This window comes from Primulina eburnea, chromosome 12 (assembly GCF_022965805.1).
Source record: "Primulina eburnea isolate SZY01 chromosome 12, ASM2296580v1, whole genome shotgun sequence".
NCBI lineage: Eukaryota > Viridiplantae > Streptophyta > Magnoliopsida > Lamiales > Gesneriaceae > Primulina > Primulina eburnea.
The window spans coordinates 4,639,286-4,663,472 of NC_133112.1; the positions used below are offsets into that span (position 1 = coordinate 4,639,286).

The 24,187-nt window shown below is 32.7% G+C and overlaps 4 protein-coding genes and 1 long non-coding RNA gene across 13 annotated transcripts; 2 read left to right on the forward strand and 3 right to left on the reverse strand.

Moving 5' to 3' along the window:
• Window positions 1-1,456: 1,456 nt before the first annotated feature.
• On the reverse strand, window positions 1,457-3,950 carry LOC140807507 (F-box/LRR-repeat protein At3g48880). Of its 8 annotated transcripts, none has more exons than XM_073164367.1 (4): window positions 3,690-3,950; window positions 3,419-3,471; window positions 2,414-2,840; window positions 1,457-2,342 (listed from the first exon to the last, which is right to left on the reverse strand). In XM_073164367.1, exons 3-4 carry the CDS (start codon window positions 2,770-2,772, stop codon window positions 1,784-1,786), a joined length of 918 nt encoding a protein of 305 aa, XP_073020468.1. In that variant the 5' UTR covers window positions 2,773-2,840; window positions 3,419-3,471; window positions 3,690-3,950; the 3' UTR covers window positions 1,457-1,783. The 8 variants fall into 8 exon arrangements, with proteins under 8 accessions (XP_073020468.1, XP_073020469.1, XP_073020472.1 ...); XM_073164368.1 differs by having other exon boundaries at window positions 2,414-2,815; window positions 3,412-3,471; XM_073164371.1 differs by having other exon boundaries at window positions 2,414-2,672; window positions 3,690-3,949.
• Window positions 3,951-11,039: 7,089 nt separating this feature from the next.
• On the forward strand, window positions 11,040-14,637 carry LOC140808400 (transcription factor MYB17-like). Its single transcript, XM_073165524.1, has 3 exons — window positions 11,040-11,422; window positions 13,186-13,315; window positions 13,855-14,637. Exons 1-3 carry the CDS (start codon window positions 11,239-11,241, stop codon window positions 14,474-14,476), a joined length of 936 nt encoding a protein of 311 aa, XP_073021625.1. The 5' UTR covers window positions 11,040-11,238; the 3' UTR covers window positions 14,477-14,637.
• Window positions 14,638-15,457: 820 nt separating this feature from the next.
• LOC140808308 (remorin-like) lies at window positions 15,458-18,667 on the reverse strand. 2 transcript variants are annotated; one of them, XM_073165398.1, is made up of 5 exons: window positions 18,306-18,667; window positions 18,015-18,062; window positions 17,828-17,915; window positions 17,643-17,724; window positions 15,458-15,893 (listed from the first exon to the last, which is right to left on the reverse strand). In XM_073165398.1, exons 1-5 carry the CDS (start codon window positions 18,478-18,480, stop codon window positions 15,816-15,818), a joined length of 471 nt encoding a protein of 156 aa, XP_073021499.1. In that variant the 5' UTR covers window positions 18,481-18,667; the 3' UTR covers window positions 15,458-15,815. The 2 variants fall into 2 exon arrangements, with proteins under 2 accessions (XP_073021499.1, XP_073021498.1); XM_073165397.1 differs by having other exon boundaries at window positions 15,458-15,858; window positions 18,306-18,663.
• Window positions 18,668-20,819: 2,152 nt separating this feature from the next.
• Window positions 20,820-23,665, reverse strand: LOC140806998 (transmembrane ascorbate ferrireductase 1-like). The gene is made up of 4 exons (XM_073163629.1): window positions 23,347-23,665; window positions 22,307-22,355; window positions 22,035-22,234; window positions 20,820-21,268 (listed from the first exon to the last, which is right to left on the reverse strand). The coding sequence occupies exons 1-4, from the start codon at window positions 23,488-23,490 to the stop codon at window positions 20,963-20,965; spliced, it is 699 nt and encodes a 232-aa protein (XP_073019730.1). The 5' UTR covers window positions 23,491-23,665; the 3' UTR covers window positions 20,820-20,962.
• Window positions 22,362-23,160, forward strand: LOC140806999 (uncharacterized). Its single transcript, XR_012112611.1, has 2 exons — window positions 22,362-22,713; window positions 22,953-23,160. It is a non-coding gene; the product is annotated as an uncharacterized lncRNA (long non-coding RNA).
• Window positions 23,666-24,187: the final 522 nt, after the last annotated feature.

A 24,187-nucleotide genomic window follows, 5' to 3' on the forward strand; every position in this document is an offset into this window, starting at 1 on the left:
ATAAATTAAAATTTATATTTTCAAGACTCGATTTTTCATTATCATAATCTTCCATCGACATAAATTTGTAAAAGTTGGAAAATTTTATGACGCTGCAAGCACTACCAAATATGTATAGTAAGCCATCGAGAGTGTGTTTATGAATATTAAACGTTGGCAAAAATTTATGTGAGACGGTCTCACGGGTCGTAGTTGTGAGACGGATCTCTTATTTGGGTCACCCATAAAAAAGTATTACTTTTTATGCTAAGAGTATTACTTTTCATTGTGAATATGGGTAGGGTTGACCCGTCTCACGGATTATGATCCGTGAGACGGTCTCACATGAGACTCACTCTTAAACGTTGTTGATGATTCAATAGTTAAAATTTAACTAAATTATAATGAAAAACACCGTCGATATAGATATCTATATTTTGGATTCGTTTAAGTTGTTCAAGTTGTTCGTGAATATTTTATGAGTGAGTCTTATGTGAGACCCTCTCACGGATCCTAATATATGAAAGACGGGTCAACCCTACTCATATTCACAATAAAAAGTAATACTCTTAGCATAATAAATAATATTTTTTTATGGATAACCCAAATAAGAGATCCGTCTCACAAATACGATCCGTGAGACCGTCTCACACAAGTTTTTATCTTATTTTTATATTGATAAAAATCTTTTTCAAAATAGTTTAAGAATTAGAATATGCTGCCATATTTGAATCGATAGGAACGGAAGAAGTAGGGTGGATTATAGCCATTGATCCGAATTATTTGGGTTTCATTTGTCAAAAAAGGCATACCATATCATACAATAATGCTATCTTTTCCTTTTTATCTTTTTTTAAAAAAACAATAATAATTCTAATTGATATATTTAAACTTGTATTTTCCACCCTTATGGAAAATTAGTTTAAATACATCAAAGGCAAAATACAAGTGTAAATATATCAATTAGAGTTATTATTCTTTTTTAAAGAAAATATAACGAAATAAATTTTAAAGATGAATGGTAAACTTACAAATATTTATTCGTGTGACGTGTCAACTTTGCACATATCTACAATATAAAATAATACTTTTTTTCTTCAAAAAAATAATATTTTTTTATTAATAACCAAATATAATATATGCTTCACAAAATTGACCCGTAAAACCGTCTCACAAAAATTTTTGTGTTTTTTTTCCTTCCAACTCTTCAATTTATTTGTTTTCAAAGCTCTAATGATATCCTAGTACCCTCGGAAAGCAAAAAATTTCAAGGATGCCTATGATCTTATATCAATATGTTCATAGATAATTCACTTTCTTTGTCATTCCTTTAAAGATTAAAAAAAAAAATTCACAAGTCCATGGTTCCTCTGTTAGATTTAATATAAGCTAATTCCCACACCTTATGCTTGATCTTTGTTCTTTTTGACATTTTCACCCAGAACGTAGCAATGAATGAAATAGCAAGAAAAGCCAATTATCAAACTCTCCTCAATAAACTACAAATATTAGCACACACAATACATGTATCGCCGCCCTCGAATCTACAACAACGATGTTGCAACTCATTAGTCGTTGGAACCTACATCTATGACCTCCATCATCACAGATTCAACCCTTCAGATACACAAGAAAATACAACCCTTCAGATACACAAGAAAATAAACACAATCTGATCTGTTATCAACTATAGTATCATGCAAAATGACTTGTACCAAGTATTTACCATCTACAGATATCTTATTTCATCGTCCTGAATCTTGCACCTATTATTAGATTCAAACGGCCACTGAAAGGGATAGGATCAGATCGCGAGTGATATCACTTCATCTACTTTCCAAAGATCCTCCTCGTACTTGTACCACCTCATCAACCCTTCGTCGTTTTTAGTGCGTTGGCACATCACACACGAATCGTTCATACACGATATAAATTTTTTCAACTTAGCAGTTCTTTCGAGAATCGTGCTGTCAAGCTTCCTGAGGACATTTCTTGGTGCAGGAGGTGGAGGGACATCAACAAGTAGGCAATGGGATATGTTGAGAACTTCTAGCCCTTTCAATCCATCCAAGATAATAACTAAAGCATCCTTCAGAATCATTGAGCATCGAAGGCTTAAAACTTTCAATTTAGGTAGAAAGGCAACGAGTGTCGAAGCGAAGCAAACATCAAAGGGTCCCATTATCTTCAATTCGGAAAAATTCTTACAATTTTCCGAAATTTCCTCCATTAGAACTGGAGGGTTTGATATGCTAGGCATTGTTAGTGACTCGAGATCTTTCCATATATGAATTGCATGACATATTCCAGCCTCCTTTATTCTGTTCCATGCAGGCATGACTAGACGTTTAAGACGAGGGCACCTGCAATACAGACCGTTAGTTGCAAGCTTCTGTTTCAATAATAGGGACAAGCTATAAGTTTTCAGGTGTACCTTTCAGCTGTGTAAGTCAACAGATCATTGCTGATGTAGAGATTGTAGTGAAAAATTAATGTCAATATGTTTCCACGGCTGAGATTTAAGGAAATCTTCAAAACCCGAGTCAACGTCTTATCAGACCGACCATCCACGTATACATATGGCTCTAACGGTATTTTAATGAAGTTTGATTTTAGCATCGACAAATCAAGATTCCTCCAGAGTAAAGGGTCACAAGCCGCCAATCGCCACGTGCTACAAACTTGACCAATCCCTGTGATCAGATCAAAGATGTCCAGGGTTTGGAAAATCTTAACCAAAATATCATGATTCATATCCTCCCAACTTCTCAAACTGGAGTGCTCATCGTCCATTGCACAAGTTTGCGAAAATTTCCTAGACGTCTTAGTCTCAACCCTAAGAAAGGTACCGGAAAAATTATCTACACGAAGACCAGCCAGTCAAATTGCCACTGAAGTTGGCACACAGATTAAGTCATTATTTCCTAACTCAACAACTTCTTGTTGTTTCCAAAAAACAAACTTTATCACCCATTAAAAAAATGCTCTTGGAAACCAGATTGTAATAAACTCGAAGAATTATAACAACACTGTTGATAAGTTTATGTTACCAGGCCACTAGATTCATGACTGGACACCATAAACTTCAATTATCCAAACAAAGATCACGCTTAAGCTCAATTCTCAAGTATACATACATGAAAAAGGATATACACAAATGAACCTGAATTCCATCAAGAAAACCACAATTTCAAAGTTCCAATTTCACCAGTTCTGACAAAAAACTTTCTCATGCAAAGGAATGGTGGACAAATAATCTTGTTTCTCCGACAAGAAATTTTCTCCTCCCCCATTTATTAAAACCAGATGGAAGAAAGGAGTAACAACGACTCCGTATGAGATCTAATTAAAGAAGCTGTAAAACATAAAACTTGGAAATGGGTGGGAGCAGCATAAAAAGATCAGCAAAAGTGACTCAAAATCACACATCACTCACTACCTCTGGAGCCACAAAGATCAGCAAATCATCGTACCGGAAATTCACCACCGACCCTGAAAACCAAAGTCATTACATCGTAAAATCCAAGAAAAAAAAATCAAACAACAAAGCATCCATTACAGTTTTCCTCCATAAATCTAAAAAAAAAAACAACCTTTTTCACATCCGCGTCAAGCTTTACCCAAATCATAAACGTCCCAGAATCAAGATCCAAACCCAAACCAGAAACATTAAAAATTAACAAGAAAATACACCAAGATTAGCCTGATACCTTTCGATTAAAGCAGGAAAAGCTCATACTCTGATTTTTCCATTAGTGGGCTGTCTTAAAATTAATTTAACACTGAATTTTAGGCAAAATGTAGTGAGTGAGATGAAGAAAGAGACTCAAATAGGAGGCGGCTTTGAAATGACACGAAAGGGCTTGTTTTTCATGGGATTAACGAACTATATAGTACATAATCTCGAAGAGAGATTATCTGAATTGCTGACACCCAAAAATCCGGTTGCCAAATGTGATTATTTTCTTGCAAAACGCTCGAATGGAACTAATAGTCGTTGATTTCACACCAGTGCAATGAATTCTGGCTGTTGAAAAATTACTAAGCTCACTGTCTTCAATTCCTTTTATTTAATGGGAGTAATGTTTAAAAATTTAAATAAGTTTTCTGAGAATATTCGTCATTTACAAGGAATTATTATAAATAATACAAATAATAAAGAAATATGTTAATTTTCTTTGCAAATTTAATTGTGTATAGAGCAAATTTATGATTAAGTGAATTTAAACAATTAAAGTCACTACATTTATTTATTTGATCAATCAAATATGAAATTAATATGTGAGAAAGCTTATTGAAATTATTCTAAAGTAGCCCAAATAATAGAATGATAAAAACGAGAAATTTTATTTTCTTTGACATTATTTTTTACTTAAACAGTAAAATATAAAGTTTTAAAACAAATCGATAATTTAAATCTTTATATTCTAGAATAATATTAAATTTTTTGTTAGGAAAGCAATCGAAAAGTAAATAATTTTAAAATTTCGATTGATATCGTTATTATCAATTATAATTTAACCACCAACAAACATGCTAATATATGTAAGGCAAAAACTTGTGTGAGACGGTTTCACGGGTTGTATTTTGTGACACAGATCATTTATTTGGGTTATCCATGAAAAAATATTACTTTTTATGCTAAGAATATTATTTTTTATTGTGAATATCAGTAGGATTGACTCTTCTCACAGTTAAATATTCGTGAGAACGTCTCATAAGAGACATATATCATATGTAAATATAAAGCATGTGATACACAAAGGACCACATAAAGCATTAACAATATTATCTTTCTTTATTTATAATTTGAGAACTCAACCCTATAACTTCCAAATGACAAAAGTAAAAAGAGATAGATCAGATTAAGTTTACCTTCTATATATATATATATATATATATATATATATATATATATATATATATATATATATATATATAAAGTATAAATAGATTCCAATTCTTTAAAAAATATGTGATATTAATTTTTATAATTTTTATAAATTATTAATTTAAAAGATGAAAGGTATCATAGAATCAAATGATTTTTTTTAAAATAATTATTTTATAAAGCATCAATATCTTTATTATTTTTGGAGGTCAGTTGTTTATGTGACTTAAAAATTATTATTATTATATATATATAAATCCGAGGTGTAGTGTATCACATGCAATGTTATAAAAATTATCTAAATATATGATTTTGCGTAGCGATTTTTTTACTTATTTTTTCTTATTTATCTCTTTATTTTTCTGATACTTTATTTATATCGGATTCAAATCAAAATCAAAATCAATGTTATATACTTCTTCAAATATGTTGAATAATATTTTTTAAAAAAAATTAAAAAAAGTCTATATATTACATAAGACGACCGCCTAGACGGTTTATAAAAATTAGGACAGTAAGCGGACCACTCAACGCCTAAAAAATTATAGACTTTACTTTTTTGAACACTGATCACTTATGAATATCATCAAAACCCCTTTCGAGCAACCTTTGTTTTCCTTAATTGCTGAAAAATATTAAGAAAATTAATGTTGTTGCTGTTACAGAGTCAGAGGAATGATGTGATTGTATGCATATAAAGGAAATCGAGGGATCTTATTTTTACAATATTTCAATAATCTGGAATACGGATGAAACGGGCCAAAAGGGTACAGGCCCAACACTTTCATGATCTTGGGTTGGCCCATATCTAGGCAAGAAAGCCCATATTAGCCTGATTTCTCTTCTCCACTTGCGTTTCTCCATAATGGCCTCATACCACTTCATGTATCTCCTCGCATGGGCTTAGTTCAGTTGGTCAGCAGCAGTAAATCTTGGAGCAATGACCAGGGATCGAGTTTCGCAAGCGGCAGTGTGGGAGTTAAATTCCCTCCAATGAGAGGGAGCTCCTTATGCGCGGCGTAGCATAAGGTCTAGCTGTTTGTGGTTGGCTGAGTCACCATGATTTTTTTTTTAACCTCATCTCACATTCATGTCTTGCCGATGGGGTGATGGGCGCCTAAGATGAGCGATTTCACCTTTTGGAGCAATGTATCTCCCGGCTCTCTGGAAGGGAAGCGTCAATTTTGGTGCATCTGGTCAACGGTTTGGATGTTCCGAACGCGAGTTCGGCGATCCAAACCTCTGTTAATCGTTACTTGAACGGGAAGAGGGGCTTAGGCGAATTCTTTCGTCGAACTTTCATAACAAACTTGTGCGTCTCTTTAATGTTTTATTACTTCTTCGCGTTTAATTATTATTGATTATCAAAAAAAATTATGGTCTAAAAGTCCTCAATAAGAATCCGATATGCCTGCATAGATAAAAATCTGAACAAGGATGCAACCGCATTGAAACAAATTAATTCATAAATAATTGCACAAATTTTAAAAGAAAAAGAACAGAATCAATTTTTTGTTGCAATCTAGGAGCAAACACGAATATTTTAATGATGGAGTCACTAATTATTAACCATGAATACATAATTATATTTTATCTTATCTTATTATCACATATCAATCAAAGTATCATTGATCCAAAAACCAAACTTTATTTAACTCATACCACTAAAAACCTTTGATTTGAAGAAATATTCAAGAATCAATTTCCACAAAAGGCAAACTAATCTCCATACTCTATTTTCTGATAAATCATGAACTATCATTACATGGAATCAACTTATAAACTATTCTGGACAGACATCGCTATTCAAAAATTCAGGGCCTGTTTGGAGCAGTTTTGGGTAGCCACGATATAATTTTTTGGTTTTAGAAAAACGATTTTTTAGGGGCTTCTATTTTTAGGAATTTCAAATACGGTTGGAAATAAATTACTCAACACAATTAAACAATAAAAATAATAAAATTGAGAAAAAAACTGGCTTTCTCTTAACTTAATTTGCAATTAAGCTAACTTCCAAAACTTCCATTATATGTAATCAACTTATAAACTCAATTATAAGCAATTTGTTTGATTTTCATCAAGCTACAATCGACAAATTCAACTCCTTGAATTTGAATATATTACTGGAAACACAAAATCCAATACTTATGTGACCTTCAATGGTTAAAGGATACATCTAGTCGTGGGTTCACAACTACATTGTTATTCAGAATAACATTTATTCTTATTCAACATTACACTGATTATCCACATTTTGTTCATCAACCACTTGATCAAGAATGTCACAACTCAAGTTTGATCGCACCCATCGGATCATGGTAAGAGTGTCTAGTAATATCGTCTCATGATCCCGTAGGAATCATTGATAGTCCTTGTAAGAACCTTAAGTTATGGTTAGAGTATAGTACGGTCTCTTCAACTCATATATCCCGATCGAATCTGCAACCATTGGTATATTGAGAGTTGCAAATGATATCAATAACGATATGATAATTCGGAATTAGACAATCACATTTCTAAAGCACATATCTTATCCTGGCAAGAGATTCTCTGCACTAACAACTCATCATATCACATATGATAACTTCACTTGTAGATAAATGATAAATCTCCAACTACAATGTATTGACTTCTATGTATTTCGAAATGCACCCAAGGATGATCCTCAATAGAGTCGGTAAGCGAGTCAAAGTGCAGTAATGGTACGCAGTATCTCGGGTCAAAGGACTAATGATATACAACCATAACTGCAGATTTTTTTCACTCGATAAGTGATAACTACTTGGAAAGTCTGATGGATGGTTGTTTAATGCATCATCAAATGATTACTCATATATATGAACGAATATCTCAATGTCCTTACCAATGAAACATATCGTTTACATAACAAATATTAGTTTCAAGCTCAAATGACTTTTATCATTATCCTTACCAATGAAACATGTTGTTTACATAACAAATACTAGTTTCAAGTTGAAGCGACTTGTATCTTTATTTTAGACGCTCATTCGACTAGAAACCTATTTCAAAAAAATTACACAATTCATAATGAATTTCATGATCTTATATTGCGAGACATACTTCATGATATCCATTGTATATTCAAGAGATTTATCATGCATCTTGAATTGTCATACAAATAAAGTAATTGTCATAATTGGATTAAACCGTAAAATATTATTAAAATAAAATTATTTTTTTTTACCTAAGAGTCAATAAAATCTAAACCAGAATTTAGCTCGTTGAATATTTACTCTAACTGGATAAGGATACCCACGGTATAAAAAAAAGAAAAAAAAAATCTAGTTAGATGATAAGTATTATTTTATACTTGATTGATGAAATACTCACCTTACTTTATAATAACCAATTTTGGTCTCTAAAACACATCACTTTTTCCTTTTCAAAAACATCCCTCGAACCCCATAATCTCTAAATTTGTATGAAAAAAAACATAGCAAATCAAAACCTCATATATAAATTTACGTAAAATAACACTATTCTAACATAATTATATTTGCGTCAATATATAAATAATAATTTATATACAAGTGTACAATTATCGGATGCTAATGCCCATTAGTTCTGCGTTGGAATATTGTAAGAAATGGCATATAGCACGTTGCACAAAGAGTAAAAGTGGTCCATATTACATTGCTTGGAAAACGAGGGAGATCGAGGAAATCTCAACGAATATAATTTGACTCTTCTTCTTTAATTAATTTTCATTTAATAAAATGGGAAAAGGGTCACAATCTTTTTGTCATCTTTGGAAAGCACAAAAAAACAACCCCATGAAATCAGCTAAAATGGAACCTCGCAACTCACCACCATAAGAAACGGCTTTCGATGAAATTACGCACTCTTCTTCTTCTCTTCTCTGCAAACTGCTCCATTAATCTTGCTTTCAATTCCCGGTAAGCACAATCCCTCTGTACGTATGTATTATTTAGGTATCTTTGCATGCACAGACTGTGTATGTATGAATAATGTGTGCGTCTCCTCTCGTCAATATCTCTCGCTTTGTCGAAGAACTCAGCGCCCACAGGATTTTGAAAACAAAAAATAGAATGGGATGTGAGAATTTTCGTTAATTATTGGTATTAATTATTACAATTTTGCATGATTGGAACTAATGTTATGTATTTTCAAGAAATTATATTTTCCATGTAAGAAAATTTCATAAAATCTCAACTTTTATTGATTTTGAAAATGTCGTCTATGTGTGTGGCAAAAACTTATGTGAGACGGTCTCATGTGTCGTATTTTGTGAGTTATATATCTTATTTGGGTCATTCATGAAAAAGTATTACTTTTTATGTTAAGAATATTACTTTTTAGTGTGAATATCGGTAGAGTTGACCCGTCTCAAAGATAAATTTTCGTGAGACCGTCTCACAAGAGATATACTCTATGTGTATAATAGTGATATAGTCAAAGATGAATTTTTACCATTTAATAAATACAATTCTTTTATTTTAAGTTGTATTTAGAGTGATGTATTTAAGATTAGAGCTCTCATGTCGATAATAACAAATCAGTTGATTTGTTTGGATAAATCCATTTGAGAATGAATTTCAAATATCAAATAATTATTTTTTTAGTCATTGTCGTGGATTTCAAATCTATCATACTATGAAGTCGTTTTATACCCTCCCGTCAAATACTTCATCAACTTCAATCATTTAATTCAAACGCAACTTTAAAGAAGTTGTTGAATTCTATTATTTTGAATGAACAAAATAGATGTTGTAAGGGGTTATCTACTGTAGGTTTGATTTAATTCAATTTAAATGTAATTAATACAGTATATATGATACTAAAATTAATTAATACTATATATACTTACATACACATTATATTGGACTCTCCTCTCATCCTTAATTACTTCTGTGCTGCAAATTATATTTATACATGTGTGTACGTCTATTATATATATAGATAGAGTTTTGATATGGTGAGCATCCACTGTAGATATCTATGTGAACATCGACTGAAGTGATGGTCATGTATATACACGACGTTATCTCAGCGATGCTCATATAAATGCTTACGGGGATGAGCACCGATTGAAGTGACGGTTGTGTATATATCAGTGTTCTAAAAAGCGCGCTTAAGCTTGAAACTCGACAAAAATGTCCTGCTTCGGAGAAAAGCGGAAAAAAAGTGTTTAAATTGTAGTTTGACCGAATTAAGCGTAATTAAGACGTTTAATTAAGTGTACTTAAGCACAATTAATCGCATCTATTTATTTTTAATTTTTTTATTTTTAAGGTATGTATTTTTATTTTAAAATAATAAATTATGTTTATAATTTAGATGTTTATTTTTAAATTTTAATTATGATTAAACATGTTTGATAATGATTTGACAAATATTTAACATTTTTTAATGTGGTCTAGTTGCAAAAACAAATAAAGATTATAATTTTGAGATTTTTACGCTTCTATAAATACAAGAATTAATGCATCAGACTTAAATTTATCATATTTATGTATTATTTTATCTATTTATTGGTTTGAGATAATTACAATTACAATAAAAATAAAAAACGTTTTTTCACGCTTAAACTTGTGCTGATCTCGCTTAAACTTGAAAAACTTGGAGCTTGATATCCGCGCTTCAAGGCGCTTCATGCTTTTTAAAACATTAACATATATACGATCTTATCTCAACGATACTCGTATAAATGATTACGAGGATGCTCATCACATCAATGCAGAGAGATGAAAGCATGGGAAAATAGTAAAGTACTACTATCTTTCATCCATATGTACAAAATAAACATAGTTCATATGAATAGACGGAACATAACTTTGGAATTGCACTGAGATATGTGAGTTGGAGTTATACACACACATGCATTTGTATGTATGTCTATAGTACTACACGTAGATGCATGCCAATGCCATCCAAGAATTTAATGTGCAATACGTAACGATCAGTAGGCTCAAATCAAGTTAATTTTTATTTTTTTTTGTTGTTTTAAAAAGTAGTGAATTTTTCGTCCCCAAAATATATATTGACAAAAAAATTCAAATATATAAATAAATCAAGAAAAAAATTGTTATTTTTTTTTATTTTTAAGTGAATTTTTAAAATAATTTTTTTTGTTTTTGTTTTTATTTTTATTTATTGTTTGAAGAGAAAAGGTACTAATTAGCCGGAGGCGAAATAGGAGAATCCTCACGTAGTCCTTGGTCACTCAGCCCTCCCAAGAAACCTGAACTGTTCTCTTCACTTTACCACCTTATTGTGTCGTCTTCTCTAATTTTACTCCAAAAGCACACTTTTTTCTTGAATATCATTGAGCTTGTGTAAACTGCATTTTGATTTTGGGGCAGATAATTTGTGGGTTTTGGTTAAAAATGGTGAAAAAGAGAGATACAAACAAGGAAGAAGAGAAAAGGAAGAATAAGAAAAGGAGAACGGCATGCTGTGAGAAAGAAGGGATAAGAAAAGGGGCTTGGACTTCTGAAGAAGACAAGATTCTCGTTGATTTTATCACTCAGAATGGGCATGGTGCTTGGAGAAATCTCCCCAAAATTGCAGGTTTTTTTTCCTATGCTGTATGCCCATTCATTAGCTAGCTGTTTTATGTAGTTAACTTCTAAATCAAGCTCTGCTAAAATATTTCTTTCTTTTTTTCTTGGCATTTGGATCTATCATTTTTCTAGTAGCTGTGGGAATCTTGATCCTAAGCGAAAAGATGCTTAAATTTGGTTATGTTTCCATTGATGTGAGAAAAATATTCCTTGAGTTGTATTATCGGGAGCAACATTTTTGAAAAAAAAAATTAATATATATTATCTACATTTTCGAACACTTTGTATATATCTTATTACGTTTACTTACCTTTTTAAATGGTATTTTATTTATTTGAAATAAAAAATATATATAATTTATTTGTATAGTTATAACATAATCCCATGATTATTTTTGGGACTGAGAAAAAAGTTGAATGAAAAGATTGAATGTAGAGGATTGAGGTGTAATTGTGTTCTTTAGAAGATTATTTGAAAGTACATAAATATGTTAATTATGTTTCCCGAAAAATAAAATATTTTCTTTCTTTATGATACGAAGAATATTGATTTTAAGTCCATAAATACAATTAATGTTTGTTTGTCAAAATTGGGCATATGATAGAAAAAGTGGGGAGTTGAGTTGAAAAGTGGTAGGTAACATTACCCATACAAGGATCTCATTTCTCCTAGTTTTTGAATATTTTTCAACTTTTATTTTTGTGAGGCATGTGGAGTATATGATTGCTTCTGAAGAACTTCAGAGCAGTCACCCTGAGCCGAGCTCGAGATTCTGAAGGCTGTTTGAGAAAGAAAGATATATTTCATTTTTTCTATTATTTAGAGGTTCTAACATAAGTCTTTTCATTTCGTTTCAACTGTGATTTGCCTGGATAAACATATGAAATCAAGAAAAGCTGAAAAAATTGTGAAATAACAGTTTGGAACCAAGAAATGGAAAAACGAGAATTCTATGGATTCACGAAGACTATCCCGATTGACTACTCAATCAAGCTCGAGTAATGAAATTACGAGGCTATAGTGCTAGAACTAAACTCGACTAGCATGCAACTTGAACAACACATATATAAGATTGATCCCGAGTAATGAATAGAAGGAATTCCTCTAGTATCTGTATCTTTTAACCATTTTATGGTTTTAATACTAGTAAATTGTGCCATGGTCACGAATGATTGTCCTGAAAGAATAAAAACTAAAAGGAAGTAATGTTTATTCTTTCTTAAAAGGGAGGGCAGAAACACATTTCCTGATGTGATGCTCTGTCTTTCTGAAATCCTAAAATAGAAGGAACGAGTGGTATATCGTGATCATTGCTGATCACAAGGCTGCTAACATGACTCCTTCGACTTGGCTTAGCTCTTCTGTTTGACTTGGACCGCATTCAAATTCAGTCTCTTGCAGCGATTATCTCGCAGATGAACAAGTTGTCCTAAGATCACCCTCTGAACTATTATCAGAGGAACTGGACGCTGAACCAAGAATGAGCAGTAAATTACAAATTAAGAGACATTTTGCTTTTACATACCTTACACACTTTCAATGAATAGGACGACGATTTAGAAAGGCTCCAGCACTAGAAGTCAGCAGTTCTCTGCTTTATCATTTCCGTGTGTCACTTTTATCAGTTGATAATCTTCAAGAATCAATATTGATATTCAACCAAGAAACTAATGCTAGAATCAGAGAAGCACGATTAAGTCCACGAAAAAGAAAAATACGAGCTTTTTTCAAGATGATAAGAAGAGCTTTTTGTTTATGCGACAACTACAGGTCTCCTTCGGTGTGGGAAGAGCTGTCGGCTTCGATGGATAAACTACCTTCGACCTGACATTAAACGCGGTCCCTTTAGTGCAGAGGAAGAGAAAAGGATCATTGACCTACATGGAACACTCGGTAACAAGTAAGGAATTGCCTTTCTCACCCCCTTAATTGCATCTCCAAATCCCCCCACGAACCCCAACCCCCCCCCCCCCCCCCCCCCCTCCTCCTTTCTGAAAGAATTGCCTATAATTGGTATTAGAACCAAAAGTCAAGTGGATGCACATTACTTGATAAAATTGAAGGGGGTTTTGATTGGATGACAAAAACTGACAAATGTCCTGATACTTTATGGCTGCAATGTGGCACACCAATATAATCATGGCGCTTAAATTGAATTATACTATTATTACAATTAACATTTGTTATATCACTTTAAAAAATTGAATTATACTATTATATCACAAATTACAATTTTGGATATGATTATCGTATTTGACAATGAAGATGATCTGTTGAACTCCAAAGTTCGACCTGCATTTTGTTTGTTACTTCCTCATATTTCTTCGAGGAACAAGAAGCAACAACGGGGCATCTACCACTATTTAAGCTATGTTCCACATCAAGATTCAAGGGTGTAGGTGAATCAATATCCTGATTTTAAATCACTACTACTCTCAGATGGGCGGCAATAGCCTCGCGTTTACCAGGAAGAACAGACAATGATATCAAGAACTTTTGGAACTCACATTTGAGGAAGCGCTTTACAAGCGTAGACTCCAACCAGCCAGTTCACTCCTCGGAGTCAGTCGACACAAATCTTGAGTCTCCACTGTCTTGCCAAATGGTTCAATCAGAGAGCATTCAACTCGATGTCACATCTTATCCACCAAATGAAGAACAGCTTACACCATCCGAGAATAAATCCGAAGGAGACTTCTTCCTCCGTCTGTGGAACTCTGGAGTCGGCGACTCATTTCGAAAAATCAAGGAGTGTACAAGTGAATGGATTGGCGACATGTCATCTCACAGCCCAACTTCTCAAACATCATCCTTGACTAAAGTTGAATCTAGCTCCATAGCTTCAAACCAACTCTCCAAATCCATGGCCAGCCAAAATGTGGAACCTGTGAGCTGCATAAAGGAAGCAGAAGTTTTTGCAGCCTGTTCTGATTTACCAAAACCATACGAGTTTGATGAATCAGCAGATGTAATGTTACAGCTATTACTAGATTTTCCAGCGGGAGGCAACGATATGGGATTCCTTCAAGAATCCTTTAATAATGCATCTGCTTCTATCTAATATTAGATGCAGTGACCTTCCTTTGGTGCCGTCGAAGTGATAATTTTCACCAGAAGAATGTCTAGTTGGTATAGGACTGTTTGTAGTTTGGTCAACCATTCGAGCTCAATCTAAACCAGAAATACTAGTTTGAAAAGTAACATTTTCTATCTTGATCTGAAGTTTGATATTCTGGTAGTAACATTAAATCGATGAGATCCTATTCTTGGTAGCATGTTAATTATAGGTTGGTTCATGTTTGGTAAATGTTTCTTTAAGGTAAAACCTGTAGACTATAGTTAATGATGCCATTAAGGGATGAGCATTCCACCTTATTTCGAAACTCGGACAAAAATAAGAGAAACAATCAAAATAGTTGTATCGACGCTAAAAGAAACAAGATAAGTTTGGTTCGGGGGATTTGGATTTGAGTGGAAGATTTGAAATGACTCTAATTTGTAAATTCACCACAATGATTCAAAAAAACAAATTGATTTATTATGAAATTCATAACCTTCAGATCAATAAATCCAAATACAACCTAGAAGAAATCATCTCCCCGACTTGGTATCGGTTTGTTTGGTCAGTTAGGTTTTATACAAAACAATCAAAATCGAATTGAAACGATTGATATACATTTCAGAGTAAGAAAATAAAATCATTGATTTATCAGGATAAAAAACCATTGCTGCCACCTAAGTCAAAAAGAGAAATTATCGTTGCGTTCAGACATTCCACTTGAGAATTAATTTATTTAATTCAGTGATGATATCAATTGTAGGATGAAGTACTTATTATTGCAACTGATGGTAATGCAAAAATCTTCGAACTTCATATCATACTCAAATGTAACCGTGTTGGCCAGTAAACATCAACAATGGCCAACAATTATGCATAACCTCCGAAATCAAAGCACAAAAATGATTTTCCTTTTGGCATCCAAAATATCAGAAGAAAAATGTAAGAAATAAAAAATTATTTATCATACAAACTTGCCCCATTTATCGAAAAGTAATCACTTCTCTTATTAAGCTGTATCAAATAATACATCACTGTGCACACTTAATAATGAAGTTGTTGGCCACCATCAATGTATTCTACATCGAAATACCACACAATCAATACATCTGAAAAATAAACAAATATTCGAACAGAACATGTACACACATAAAGCTTCACTTTGACATTTGTACAAGATAATTTCACCTTTAGAAACATCCAAGTAACTTCTTCGGTCCAGTTCCAGTAGCGCGGTATTTGGCAGCCATCTCTTCTGCCTTGAGAAGATCTTCCCCGCGTTTGGCTTCAGCAATTGCTCGTTTTTCTTCTGCTGCCTTGTGGACTTGTGCAACCTTGTTCTTCATTTTCTCAATGTACTCTGCCTTCTTTTTCTCCAGTTGTTCCTATAAACATTCATATACTGGATCACAACCAAATTCTGCACAATGCACTCCACATTACTTGCATGCCGACGACTATGTCATTTATTCAAAACCTTGTGATCAAAGGGCTGATAAAGCATGGTAAAGAAATACCAGTGAAATATTGAAACAAAGATGGAAAATTATGGGGTGATCTGATTTTGTTTTTGTTTCTTTTTTAAATTTGTCGTTTTAGGGTCACCGCATATGCCCACCAGGTGAATGTGTCTGTTTCTAAATAAACAAAAATCTCACATCATATTATATGCACACATGTGAATTGAAAATTTGAGCACCAAGCCAAATTGAAAATCAAAAACAATTTGATAGCAAAAAACTACTGGTTTCAAACATTAGTCACTAGTCTCTATTTCTATGTATGAAAGAAAGGGATGGACCCTAAATTCTTACGGAAGGATGTAACCAAGAGCAGCTCAGCCAAAGCTCGACTCAAACTCGGTAGCTCAAGTACAATCTCAAGCCATGCTCGAGCTTAGATTCTAGCATTCTATGAGTAATAGAGCTCAAAATTTTAATATTAATTTTTTTTTATGTTTTAACATATATTGATGAAATGAATATTTTATCTTACTTTCATCAGATTAACATACTGCAGTGTTTAAGGTTTTAAAAAAATTAAAGGTTTTGTTGTGAAAGAGATTTAAGAAGTGAACCAAAGCTTAAATAACTAAAAAATTACTGAAATTGAGCTCGAACTCGTAGTAAGCTCAGGTTCAAGTACTATTTTTTGGTCGAGACAAGCTCAAGAGTAGGGTGATACTTGAGCTCAACCCAACTTGATTACACCCTTAATGTCCTATTTGGGACTCAACTAAACTTGAGCTTCACTTAATAGAAAGGAAGTTTGAATGTGGTTTTGAAAATCATCTCCTAGACTTTCCTTTGAACCTCAAAATATATACTCCTGGAACTAACCCAATATCAACTTGGAAAGTAAGGATGTGAAGCTATACAAACTAAATTTGAGACTCCAATGTAGATTTTCAATAATTTAAGCTAAATTAAAACTAAAAGAATACAAATGAATAATGTTGAAAATAATCAATAGGCAAAATTTAATAATAAAAACTATTATTAAATTTTAATTTCTTGGGAAGTATTTTTCTGACAAATTCATGTTTAACGTTTCTCTTTTTTAAAATAGTTAAAATACAAATTGTTAAGTTATTATTTTAGCAATTGTTTTATTATATTCTTCACATACACATCAAATGTGTTTTATTTACTACTAGCTCTTAAAGGGGCAAAGGTAAATTAAATTGCTCGAGTGCCCTGGAGCCTAAATGCAATGCAAAGCAAGCACTTTATTGAATTCAAATATAAAGAGAAACTTCTGTCACAAAAATCGATATGTGCTTTACAAATTATTTAGCAGCAAGCCTGTAGGTGAATAAACATTACCATAGCAGTGCATTTCACTTCAAGTTAAAATCCACATTAAAGCCATACTCACCGGGAGTTTTTAATAACTGGAGCATATACAAGTACATCAAGCAAACAGAGAATAGATATTAAATGGAAAAAAGTGTAATTTGTTTTTAAAAAAAAAACTTAAATTAACTAACTAAGATGCACTGTTCATACATTTTTTAGCGACAGGACGTAGCAATATGCGAATGATTGAATTTAGAACTTTCAAAACAACATCCTCTACGGCTCTGCCTACTTGACAGCAAAAAAGGAAGGGGCTGGAGGTGGGGTAGCATCAAAAAGCATAAAATACACTGAGATGTATAGCTAGTTACCTCAATCTTCTTGAGCTCGGCCTCTAGATTAGCTTTCTTGCAGTTCTCCCATGCCCCAATAGCGGATACTTTCTTCTGAGCTCTGTCCATAATGCAGCAGAAAAGAGCCACAAGTTGATAAATGCTCCTTTTTCCATATTTTCGTGGACTCGGACAAGTATTGAAAAATCTCTAATGCGACTTACTTGTTTTCAGCTTTTGACTTCTCACTTTCTTCCCATGCTTTGATTAAGGACAGCCTCTTTTCAGTTGCTACCCGTCCAAGTACAGCATCTGAGGTAGTGACATATGATGGAAAATTTTATAACTTTCTCGCCTCATTCAATATAAAACAAAAAGAGTAGTAGCAGTATTCTATATAGTCTTGACTACCTCTGTTGATGGATCCCTCGGCTTCTTTCTTCTCAGTAGATTCTGGTTCTTTAGCATAGAACAAAAAGAAAGTCGAAAGGTTAGAGAATAAAACAAATTTCAAAAGGGGTGGCTTTGAATTTAAAGAACATGTACCAAGAAATCCAATTTCGAACTCGAGAAACAATTTTATCATAGCAACCAAGAACCCTTTTTTCCTTTCCATTCAAAGACAATAAAAACATCTCAAATATCAACACATAATACAACACCTAGATACGGAGAAAAAAGGGCGCAGGCGCCTTTACTTACTTCCAACAACAGCAAGAGCCTTGGACTCATTGGGTTTCTTCTCTTCAGCAGGTGGAATATCAGCTTTCTCTTCCACCACATCTTTTAGAGCCTGCACAGGCTCCACCACCGGCGGCGGAGGAGGAGGGTAGGAGCAGGTCTCGCGTTCCACATTCTTGGTTTCTTCGTCACCCATTACTCGAGAAAATTGGTTACATCAGCAGGAAAACACAGAGTATTCAGCAAGAGATCGAACGATACGAACGGTGTAAGATTAAATAGATCGCAACGGTTGGTTGGAGGAAGGTAAGTGTCGCTTGGAATTGAACACAGAAGGGAGCTGTACGATTGAATTGTCAGTGAGTTGGCTGCTGCCCAACAGGCTAACTAGGGATATTTTAAATCTTTTTATAAATCTTTTTTTTATGTACAAAATTTTAAATTTATATAATAACTATAAAATAAAAGTGATTTTTTGTTAACAAAAGTTAATAATCTATTTTGTGTATATAGCTAAATTGTTTAATATAAAAATAATAATATATTTGATATATTTCTTTTGAAGTAGAATCACTTTTGAAAATGATAAGAAAAGAAAAAAATTATAAATTCCTTCACATATAACACTTTACATCTGAAAATATAATCACTTAGAAAATCAAAATACATTTACTAACACCAAATACAAGAAAACTAAACTATAAGATTTATCATAAAAACTATTATGAAACTGTCTTATGGGTCAATTTTCTGAGACAGATATCTTACATGACTCAACTCGTGAAAAAATATTAATTTTTAGATTAAAAATATTATTTTCATTGTATGTATAAATCAGATCGATATGTTTTAAATTTATTACATAAGAATGATTCTTTTGATTCCAATGGACATAGTATCTAATGTTTGTCCACTTGTATATAAATAAAAGAAATAGAAGGAAATGATATGATAGAGATGAGATATGAAGAGGAAAGTCATAGACCATGATAATGAGTGATTTTAGAGGGAGAGAAAACTAGAAATATATGACCAATTCTCAAAATATTAAATTTTCAAAATTATGTGAGTAAATAAATTAATCTTTTATTTTTTGAAAATTTCAATTTTTTTTGTATATTTTCATATTATTATTTGAGTAATTTATCCTCAAAGGAAACTTGGTTTAAGGTTGGAGGAGGACAAATAATGTTGGTGGGATTATTTTTTCTGGCAAAAACTTATGTGAGACGGTCTCACGGGTATTACTTGTGAGACGGATCTCTTATTTGGGTCACCCATAAAAGAGTATTACTTTTTATGCTAAGAGTACTATTTTTTATTGTGAATATGGATATTGTTGACCCGTCTCACAGATTATGATCCGTGAGACGGTCTCACATGAGACTCACTCTAATTAATAAATCTCACCAATCGAAATCATCATTGCTAAAAGACCAAAATTGCAATCGAATATGAGTTGAATTTATATTTGACAGCCACTCCACAACAACTAAAAATTTTCAAAAACATATTCATAAATCAATAGTTAACTAGGGATTACAGGAAATTATAACATTATATCAATCGAACGAAGATAAATAATATGATGTCAAACTAATATTTATTGCCATATAAATTGTTAAAAAAATTAATAGTTCTATCATTCAATATATATAAATTAGCGTCGTCTGTAAATTAGAGTTGTCCGCGCGCGTTGCGTTAATATTAATTTGATATGATTTTATCATACAAGTTTAGTATATACTTTAATAAATTGTTTGTGTTTCTCATGTTTCCCTACTAATATCAAAAGTAAACACATTATTAAAATTTAAAATTGTTTTAAAATTTCTCTAGCTATTTTTATCCATTTGTTAAGGAACAATGAGTTCAAAAATATTTTTCTATGATATTGATTAAAAGAAAATTCTATCGTACCATGAGATGATATACGTGAGACATCGAACGCACGCCTCTTGACTTATACTTCGAGTGTTTTTTTTTAAAAAAAATATATGTAAAGTAGAACAATATTTTGTTCTATTAACTTCAAATAAAAGCAAAAACACGATCTTTAGTCTACTACACGACCCAATAATTCTAAAGATGAAAGAAACTTGTTTTGATATTATATCGACTTTCAATACATTATTTATCATCCCTTTCAATTTGATATCATTGTAACTTGTGATATAAGCGATTGAAAAATATGATATGTCGATGAACCTGAGAAATTGATGACTTTTATTAAGCACAATGACTTAATTACTAATAACATCATGAAATAACAATTAATAATAATAAATTAAATATAAGGAATCGTCTCTACAAAATCGAACCAACTATTTTTAATAAAATATCAGATTTGAGTCAAATATTAGATGAAATTAAAATATTTAATAATCGATGTTTTATCTTTCGCACAAAACGACGTTGTTGCATCGAAACAAATGTTTTCAACAGCTACAATATTAGTTTTTTGATGATGAATGCTTAACCTCTTCGTTCAGCAGGCTCATGTGCCTCATAAATAGTTATGATAAACAAGAATAATGAAATTAACGTATTGTTATTATAATTGTATATTATATATGTAATGGAATGTTTGCAATTCACGTTCATGTACACACCACCGACCTACTTTACTAGAAGCACTGCATTATTCAAATCCAAATAAGATCAAGAAAAATAATCACTCATGTTTCTATAGCCGTGTAATCATATTCATGTTCTGGAGGACCCTGAGACAGAATGGTGAAGATGACAAACGACCCGTATAAGATAGTCACGATGGCCGTGAAGTTGACGAGGAACGCCTCCGAACCATATTTTTGAACACCAGAGTTTTCCAGGAAGGTAAGCTTTTCAAGGTACCCCAAGGCAGCAGTTCCTACTGCCAATATATAAACAAACATGCCAAAAAGTACGTGCCATGGAAGTGACTCCCTTCTAAGTGGTGGTGTTCCTCCCGGGTAAAAGAAAACAGCGAACCCGTATAACCACTGTAGATGATCATAAATATATGAGATGATTTGGTCCTTAACAATGGGGAAAAAGTGTCTATCTGCTTAGAGTAGATCGAGATGGTGTGTTTCGTGTTTGGGTAGAAATGGCCAACTTACGGGGATGGAAATGAAGTTTTAGCAAATTTTACAGTACTTGTCACTTGATGAGTGTTGAGAAGCTATGGAGGGAATAGGGATGCAAGCCTTTTATAGCAATAATTTTTCCTATACAGCATAATAATCGAAATCTTATACTTGAACTGATTTATGGTTAAAAAAAATCAGTTCCATCCTGACTGCTAGCCAACTGAAGCACTTGGATGGTCCACAAATTTTATCAGAGCCGATGTAATTTGAAATTGTTCTGAGGAGAATCGTTTGCCATCAACAATAGGCCGCCCCCATATGTCAATGTATCTGTCACTATCTGACATATCGTATGTTTATGTATCAGACATAAATTGAATTAAGTTGCAACGTTAACTCCAACTAAGACTTTTGGTACAAATATAGTTGCTCCTACGAGCCTTCATGATGTAATTAACCCCTTAACAAGAAAATCCCAAGCTTAATCCCTTATGTCTGAACTCAATCTCGACTTGTTATCACCCTTAAGATCATAAAGTGAAAAAAGGCTACGTTGACAAGCCAGTGGCCAAACACAACAAGAACCTAGTCATGATGGTTAACTGAAACATAAATGATGCCGAAGAAAAGAGTATAACATACAAACTGAGAATTAATTAGAGTATTCGAATGTCACCTGGATTCCGTAGAGAGAGATGACACCAATTCCTAGCCAAGAGTGTAAACTATATAAATTTGCAATGTTGCTTTCATTGTGGAACTTGAATGCGGTGTATATTCCAATGATACCGAGTACAAGAGCAATAGCATGAAGAACTAGATGTATGAGTTTCTTTTCTGGCTTCTTCAGAGGCAGACATTTGTAACTCATGATGGCTGTAATTAAAAAATAATGGAGAAAATAAGATATCTTCGATAAATTTTAGATTCAAGATGAGTTTCTATTACCTTGTCCTCCAATTATGATAAATCCTATAAGCATCAGTACAGGATGAATCTGGAATCAAAAGAAGAAAATAAGATGTGAGACTTACCACAACCATCTTAATAGTCAAGTTATTATAAAATCAAACACCGCAGCTACCTTAATGATCTAATAACCTTTAAATTCTGGCAAGTTCTAAACTGATCCTAAATTGGCAGAGTTTTATGAGCTGCTAAGTCCTGAGGAGTTAGTCTATGATCCACCAGAGTAATTCTACTCATATCACAATATCGTTAGACCACGTAGGTCTCTTATATGAGCTGATCCTAAATTGGCATAGTTTTGTGAGCTGCTACGGCACGAGGAGTTGATCTATGATCCACCGGAGTAATTCTAATCATATCACAATATCATTAGATAACATAGTTCTGTTATATGTTAATGGAAGTAGTGAGAATCCCTCCAGGTGGAGGAAAGAAAAATGTGAGCCTTGTTGATATATTTTATCATCCCATGGAGAAAGTTTAAAACCATAATTAAATCTCCATACATATCAAGAAAGAACACCATTTACTCTTTAATTTGGGCATCAAATATGTAGTGTTACATAACGAAATAATGTGAAGGGTAATTTTAGAAATCAAATGAACGTAGCAGCTCACAGATTAGATTACTGACTCCTAGAAATCTGTTTTTTTTTCATCTTTCATCTTTCAATAAATAGATTACTACTGCTCATTTCACCGGAAGACAATAGTACTTGAATCAAGAATAAACTCCTCTACAATATCAAACAGCTGTCAAAATCTAGTTTCTTGCAGCCTATATCCCAGTAAACACAGCACACAAACTAAACAAGAAGATGTTCAGAAGACTAGACTCGGAATTTTGGTGAGGGATTGTTAGCATATCAAACTTGGCTATTTTTTCAAAAAACAAAAACAAGAACAAAAAATGAAGTCTTGGTCCAACTCCAACCACCCAAATTAAAACATCAAATAAAACACAGCAGCACCCCAAAAGGGATAAACTACATGAACTGGAGAAAAGAGGGAAATTTTACATTGAATATGAGATTCTTGTTGGTAGCCTCCCAAGCCAAACCCCCCCTAAAGCTTATGCACCAAACCAACACCAATATAGCACCACCAACACCCAGAAAATGAGCCACATAAGAAACGAGCACAGCCTTCAGCCCAATCGCCATTTCTCTCTCTTTTTATCCCACTCCGCTCCTCGTTTTCCTCTGTTGATTTTCACAGTCAAGATTTAATCGGCCTCTAATACTTGAAAACAGAGTGATCTTCCTCAAATTTCCAACTGGGGTCCCTCCTTTTTGTTCTTGTACATATCAGCCGTGTGGTATCCACGATTCTGGATCACACCAGTCACCAAGGATGTTATCTACCTACACGTGCTCATCTACCGCTGGCCACAAGGTTGACCACGATTTTTTGTTTGAAAATGCATTTTTTAAAATAAATACATAACAGCTCTGATTCTTGATAATAAATTCGAGGGTTGGTGGATTTTTTTTAAATAAAAAGAATTATATTCGAATTTGAAATCTTATATTATTCTTTAAAGACTTCAAAGATATGTCAGATTAGGTTATTTTTAACCCATAAATCTATTTTAGTGCAGTTTTTATACCAAAATAATGCAGTTTCTGTACCAAATATAACATTCATCTTCAACTCATTTACTTCAAATCTTACACTAAAAATATATTCTTAAAATACTCTCAAAATATTCTTTTTAATTTGATTTATTTAATAATTTTAAATATATCATTGAATATATTATTATTTAAAAATATCTAACTATTAAAATAAAATGTTATTATTATATAAATAATATTTATAATTAAAAAAAATGGAGCTATTGTTGGAACATTTTATGTT

Coding starts and splice junctions, on each gene's coding strand:
- LOC140807507 (XM_073164369.1), bottom strand. CDS start 2,772: ATGGACGATGAGCACTCCAGTTTGAGAAGTTGGGAGGATATGAATCAT. Junction 2,343..2,413: donor TTGACTTACACAGCTGAAAG/GTACACCTGAAA, acceptor TCTGTATTGCAG/GTGCCCTCGTCTTAAACGTC.
- LOC140808400 (XM_073165524.1), top strand. CDS start 11,239: ATGGTGAAAAAGAGAGATACAAACAAGGAAGAAGAGAAAAGGAAGAAT. Junction 11,423..13,185: donor AAATCTCCCCAAAATTGCAG/GTTTTTTTTCCT, acceptor CGACAACTACAG/GTCTCCTTCGGTGTGGGAAG. Junction 13,316..13,854: donor CATGGAACACTCGGTAACAA/GTAAGGAATTGC, acceptor TACTACTCTCAG/ATGGGCGGCAATAGCCTCGC.
- LOC140806998 (XM_073163629.1), bottom strand. CDS start 23,490: ATGGCGATTGGGCTGAAGGCTGTGCTCGTTTCTTATGTGGCTCATTTT. Junction 22,356..23,346: donor ACAAGAATCTCATATTCAAT/GTAAAATTTCCC, acceptor TTTTGATTCCAG/ATTCATCCTGTACTGATGCT. Junction 21,269..22,034: donor TCTCTCTCTACGGAATCCAG/GTGACATTCGAA, acceptor GATCATCTACAG/TGGTTATACGGGTTCGCTGT.
- LOC140808308 (XM_073165397.1), bottom strand. CDS start 18,480: ATGGGTGACGAAGAAACCAAGAATGTGGAACGCGAGACCTGCTCCTAC. Junction 17,916..18,014: donor CGAGGGATCCATCAACAGAG/GTAGTCAAGACT, acceptor TCACTACCTCAG/ATGCTGTACTTGGACGGGTA. Junction 17,725..17,827: donor AAGTCAAAAGCTGAAAACAA/GTAAGTCGCATT, acceptor CATTATGGACAG/AGCTCAGAAGAAAGTATCCG.